The 4,120-nt window shown below is 27.3% G+C and overlaps 2 protein-coding genes across 2 annotated transcripts in view; one reads left to right on the top strand and one right to left on the bottom strand.

The window, feature by feature from the left end:
• The first annotated feature begins 304 nt into the window (after window positions 1-304).
• LOC108690742 (ribosome production factor 2 homolog) lies at window positions 305-1,975 on the top strand. The gene is made up of 5 exons (XM_018198224.1): window positions 305-453; window positions 596-728; window positions 811-1,250; window positions 1,438-1,582; window positions 1,685-1,975. Exons 1-5 carry the CDS (start codon window positions 431-433, stop codon window positions 1,886-1,888), a joined length of 945 nt encoding a protein of 314 aa, XP_018053713.1. The 5' UTR covers window positions 305-430; the 3' UTR covers window positions 1,889-1,975.
• The window catches only part of LOC108690663 (probable cysteine--tRNA ligase, mitochondrial), a 2,833-nt gene continuing 662 nt past the window's right edge, over window positions 1,950-4,120 (bottom strand). Inside the window, exons 2-8 of the mRNA XM_018198098.1 lie at window positions 3,810-4,105; window positions 3,507-3,717; window positions 3,039-3,304; window positions 2,831-2,967; window positions 2,452-2,574; window positions 2,070-2,330; window positions 1,950-2,001 (exon numbers count right to left, since the gene is read on the bottom strand). Coding sequence (XP_018053587.1) covers window positions 1,963-2,001; window positions 2,070-2,330; window positions 2,452-2,574; window positions 2,831-2,967; window positions 3,039-3,304; window positions 3,507-3,717; window positions 3,810-4,105 — 1,333 coding nt within the window. The 3' untranslated portion in view covers window positions 1,950-1,962. The remainder of the gene's footprint in view (window positions 2,002-2,069; window positions 2,331-2,451; window positions 2,575-2,830; window positions 2,968-3,038; window positions 3,305-3,506; window positions 3,718-3,809; window positions 4,106-4,120) is intronic.

Raw genomic sequence — 4,120 nt, 5'->3', positions numbered from 1 at the left:
AGACAATCATAAAAAGTTGCAAATTTGTGGTGTTCTGCTGAACGCAACCTGCGGATTGTTTTTTTAAACTAGCTATAGACTGTAGGCTGATATTTCATGTGTTTCATGTTATATATATTACACTTATATATATATATGTTATATATATTACACTACATATTTTACATGTTTTTATTTTTACGTTTTTATGTTTTGATTTCTCGAGCTGTCATTTCATTCAAAATTACCGCGATGCAAATGTTTAAATAGCGGTGTCCGCGCCATGCTGCGCAAAATCGTACAAAATTCGTCTGAAAAACGAGCACACCTATGTATGTACAATTGTGTATAATCGAGCCATGTGTTGTGGTTAGGTTATTCCAGGGTTATTCACGTTTACTGAAAAAAATATAAAATTGTAATTTTTAATATATCAATTTATTATTTCATCATGCCTGCTGTAAACAGAATTACGTAAGTTTGTCACGTATCTTGATGTATTTACAGTGTACAAAGTAATATTAAAACATTATTCCTTAATATACATGGAATTGTATATGTAGATTATTGTAGATTTTCATTATGCATTATAATTTTATGCAATATGTTTTTATAGAAAGCCAATTACACATAAGGGTAAAAAAGCTATATTGAAGAAGGAGCCTAAGTTGATAGAAAATGCTAAAGAAGCTTTGTGTCTCAAGGGTAATCGCACGTCGCAAATCGTTACAGATATTATGAAGGATTTGGTAAACAAGTATAATTTTTATTGGCGTTGCAACTTTTATAGCAACAGAAATTTTCAATTATAAATGAAATATATTTTTCCAGTATGATTTGAAGAAACCTAATGTACAAATGATGAAACAGAAAAATGACATACTGCCATTTGAGGATATTACACCTATTGAAAAATTTGCTTTTAAGTATGACGCATCTCTTTTCATGATGGCTACTCATAATAAGAAACGTCCACACAATCTTATAATGGGTCGAATGTACGAACATATGTTATTAGACATGATAGAATTTGGCATAGAAAATTATAAAGGATTGAAAGACTTCAAAGTTGAAAAAATCACCTCAGGAATAAAACCATTGTTGATATTTAATGGTGAACTCTTTGAAAGTAATCATGAATATGGAAGGATCAAAAATTTACTCGTTGACATGTTCCTTAGAGAAGAGGTTCAAAAGATCAGATTGCAAGGTCTTGAACATGTTTTAAGCTTCACAGCTGTCGAGAATAAAATACTTCTGCGTAGTTATAGGTAAGATAAAAGTAAAAATTTATTTTTATTTTTTTCAACTTTTTTATTGATCATTTAAATATATCAATAGTAAAACTATAAAAAAAGTGTAAAATAAATGTTGCAATAACATAAATATGTAAAAGAACAGATCTTATTTACGATCTTAATTTAAAGATCATATATTGATTGCTCTAATAATTTTTAGGATACTTTTAAAAAAATCTAACACGAGAACACCTAGGATAGAACTCGTAGAAATAGGACCACGTGCTGATTTAGTGTGTAGGCGTAACAAGTTTGCCTCTGAAGACTTATTCAATCGAGCTTGTCGGAAACCTAACGCACTCAAGGTATTGTTTTATAAATAATTCTAAATTTATATAAATGATATATAAATTTTTATATATCAATTCAGTAAAGATATATTTAATCTAATAATTGTAATTTTATAGGCAAAGACGAAAAAGAATATTTCTAAAGATACATTTGGAACAACATATGGCCGTATACATATTGGCGCACAAAATATTGTCGGTATTCAGACAAGGAAGATGAAAGGCTTAAAAAAAACATTATCGGAAAAAAATACCCAAAAAAGAAAAATTGCTGATGATAATAACGATGGTGCAAAGAAATTAAAAGAAATTAATGATTGAGAGATTGATTGATTGGGGTATTTACAATTAAATAAAAAGAATGTAATTTTAATACATTTTTATTTAAAATATGATTATTGTTTCCAACTCCAGCTAGTATCATTTTGTTGATCCTGCAATCAATGATAATATAGATCTCATATATAATTATTATTTTAAAACATGATTATAAAATTTTTACCTTTACTGTAATTCCACAAGTAGATAAACATTTTCGTACGTTATCGCATTCTTTTAATAAAATTGTATCTTTTGGTTTTTGCTCAAGTGCTCTGATTCTGACAATCGTCCTGAAGTTCAGAAAATGATCAATAATATCTTCAATTTGTCTATTTTCTACTGTTGATTTTGTGGATCGTGAAATGCCAAATTTTGAGAGAATATTCGAAAGATAATTTGAAACTGCAGCAATCACGCTTACATTATTACTGCGAGACGTTACCTGCAATTAAAAAATAAGTAAATGATTAGTAGATAATATAAATAGTCTAATATAAATAAGATTGCAATATTATAGACATATTAATTATTACTAGCATATTTCTTATATACAATCGATTTACATTATCCTGGTGAAGCATCTTATTTCCTATTCCAACAAGATTTATAATCGCATGCATTGCTTTTGAAGTATCAAAATCATCTGCCAATGCCGAGTAAACCTTACTTCTTGTGTCATGTAAAGTCTAAAAAAACATTTAAATTAATTAATTATTAAATTAATTAATTATTAAATTAATTAATTATTTGTAGTAACTATTGCAAAAAAGTTTCTTAAAATTTTATATTGTATATTAATATCTTTATATACATATACTTGATTTAAAAAAAAAGAATATTTAGCTTTGTAATTTTATAAATTTTATTGCATATTTCTATAATGATGCTAAAAATATAAACTTAGTATACATAGTAATAATTATGAAGAGATTAATAACTTACTGTATATAAAAGATTTTCATCAATTTCACCTGTTTTAAATTTTCCAGTAACATAATTATCACAGTCATTTATGAAATTATCAAGTTTCTTGGTTGCTGACACTGCAGTTTGTATAACTTCATCTGAAAATTCAATACCTGCAACACAAAACTCAGTTCATTACTGAATTAAATTATATAAAATAGTTATTGAACATTATTATATGTACCATTTCGATAATGAGACAAAAGACAAAGCATTCTAAGATTATTTGCTGAATAGTTTTCGAGATAATCTTGTATACTTATGGTGTTCTTTAGACTCTTTGACATCTTTACATCCCCTTTCAGACTTAAATGGCCACAATGAAGCCAGTAATTAACCCATTGATCAACATCGTGATAACAGCAAGATTGTGCTTCTTCATTTTCATGATGTGGGAAAGCTAAATCTATTCCACCACTGTGTATATCTATAGAATTTCCAAAGACTGTGCTGATAAAAAACATACTACTATATAGATCGATATTATCAAATGGGTAAATATGTTAAAAAATTTAAATTTGCTATATAAAACTAATTCTGAAAACATGCATATTATCTTAAACAAATATATAAAAATAAATCTAGAATTAAAGTTGATAAAAAGAATTTTCATATAAAGTATATACAGAAGGGAATCGACTTTCAAAATTACCTTGCAATTGCACTGCATTCTATATGCCATCCTGGTCTACCATAGCCCCATGGAGATTTCCACGATGGTTCGTTTTCTTTTGCTGCTTTCCACAATGCAAAGTCCAATGCTGATTTTTTACCAATAAAATTCTGATCGTTTACAGTATCAAGTACAAGAGTTGATAATTTACCATATTTATTGTACTTGCTGGTATTAAAATAAACAGATCCTGTAAAATCCATACAAAATAATATATAAAATAAATAAAAGTTCGACATTTTTTTTATAGTGATAAAGTTCATATATTAATAAATATTATACCATCTGGTGCAATGTAACCATCATCCTTGGCTATAAGTCTCTCAATAAACTGAATAATTTGTGGTATATAGTCTGTTACTCTACAACGTAAATATGGTTCACGGATATTTAATTTATTCATGTCTGCAAAAAATTCAGACTCAAAATGCCTTGATAAAGTCTCAAAATCTTTTTCACTTTCAATGGAACGTCTTATTATCTTATCATCAATATCAGTTATACCCATAACTAATAATACATCTATATTAAAATAATCTGACAAAATTCGACGAATAATATCGCATTTTATGTAAGTCCTACAAAAAATAATA

The sequence above is a fragment of the Atta colombica genome, unplaced genomic scaffold, assembly GCF_001594045.1.
Source record: "Atta colombica isolate Treedump-2 unplaced genomic scaffold, Acol1.0 scaffold1, whole genome shotgun sequence".
NCBI lineage: Eukaryota > Metazoa > Arthropoda > Insecta > Hymenoptera > Formicidae > Atta > Atta colombica.
This window is presented reverse-complemented; position numbering and strand designations above follow the sequence as displayed.

What these genes read in the sequence shown, in the direction of transcription:
- LOC108690742 (XM_018198224.1), top strand. Translation starts at nt 431, where the DNA reads ATGCCTGCTGTAAACAGAATTAC. An exon ending in CCTGCTGTAAACAGAATTAC is followed by an intron (nt 454 to 595) that starts GTAAGTTTGTCA and finishes ATGTTTTTATAG; the next exon opens with AAAGCCAATTACACATAAGG. An exon ending in CAGATATTATGAAGGATTTG is followed by an intron (nt 729 to 810) that starts GTAAACAAGTAT and finishes ATATTTTTCCAG; the next exon opens with TATGATTTGAAGAAACCTAA.